The 1348-nt window shown below is 53.1% G+C and overlaps 1 protein-coding gene across 1 annotated transcript in view; it reads left to right on the forward strand.

Annotated features, from left to right (window-relative positions):
• LOC103373287 (kalirin-like) overlaps positions 1-1348 on the forward strand; it is a gene marked incomplete at its 3' end in the record, with an annotated part of 70530 nt that overhangs the window by 25221 nt on the left and 43961 nt on the right. The window contains exons 7-8 of the mRNA XM_008303136.1: positions 137-259; positions 606-797. Coding sequence (XP_008301358.1) covers positions 137-259; positions 606-797 — 315 coding nt within the window. The remainder of the gene's footprint in view (positions 1-136; positions 260-605; positions 798-1348) is intronic.

Genomic DNA, 1348 nt, shown 5'->3' on the forward strand with positions numbered 1-1348 from the left:
CCAGCAGGAGCTGTGATGCTGGGACCAGGTCCTTGCTGCTGTCACCAGACCATCTGCTCTGCTGCTCCTCACCATGTCGTCTGACTGTAATGAACCTGAGAACCTCCAGACGTGAGATCTTGTTGAACCGTTGCAGATGTTCGACTGGATCAGCCACAACAAGGAGGTGTTCCTGCAGAGCCACACGGAGATTGGCCGCGGCTACCAGCACGCCGTGGAGCTGCAGACGCAGCACAACCACTTCGCCATGAACTCCATGGTAGGCACCGCCATCACTATCCCTTCCAAGCACCAAGAACCCTAACCCTAACCCCACCACCACCACCACTACCACTACCACTACCCCTAACCCCACCACCACCACCACTAACCTTAACCCAACCACCAGTAACCCTATCACCACCACCAGCAGTAACTCTAACCCCACCACTACTAACCCTTGCGCTAACCCTAACCCCACCAACACCAGCAACCCTATCCCCACCACCACCACTAACCCTATCACTATCACCACCACTAACTCTAACCCTAAACCCAACACCAGTTACCCTAACCCCCCACCGCCCAGACCCGTCCCCCACACTGACCTCCCGTTGCCCCTCCAGAACGCTTACGTCAACATCAACCGGATCATGTCGGTGGCCGGGCGGCTGGCCGAGGCCGGACACTACGCCTCGGCGCAGATCAAGCAGATCTCAGGCCAGCTGGATCAGGACTGGAAGAGCTTCGCCGCTGCACTGGACGAGCGCTCCACCATCCTGGCCATGTCGTCGGTGTTCCACCAGAAGGCTGAGCAGGTGGGGCGCACGGCGACGACAACATGATGACAAAGAGACGACAAAAACACCACAAAATTACAACAAAGAGACACAAAATGACCACATATAGACACAAAATGGCCGCAAAGAGAGTCGCAACAATCACAAGGCTGCAGAAAATGACTACAATAAGACTCAAGACAACCACAAAGAGACACAAAACAACCACAAAGAGACACAAAACAACCACAAAGAGACACAAAACAATCACAAAGACACACAAAACAACCACAAAAAGACACAAAACAACCACAAAAAGACACAAAACAACCACAACAGAGACATACAACGACTACAGAACGACAAAGCCAATGACTCATATGACTAATATCTGGGTTCCAGACAGAATCATATAATAATGAGCCCGTTGTTGTTGTTGTTGTTGTTGTTGTTGTGTTTGTCGGTCAGTTCCTGTCCGAGGTGGAGGCCTGGTGTAAGGTCTGCAGCGAGGGGGGGCTGCCCACGGAGATGCAGGAGCTGGAGATCGCCATCCACCGACACCAGAGTCTGTACGAGCAGGTGACCCAGGC

Source organism: Stegastes partitus, unplaced genomic scaffold, assembly GCF_000690725.1.
Source record: "Stegastes partitus isolate 25-593 unplaced genomic scaffold, Stegastes_partitus-1.0.2 Scaffold1941, whole genome shotgun sequence".
NCBI lineage: Eukaryota > Metazoa > Chordata > Actinopteri > Pomacentridae > Stegastes > Stegastes partitus.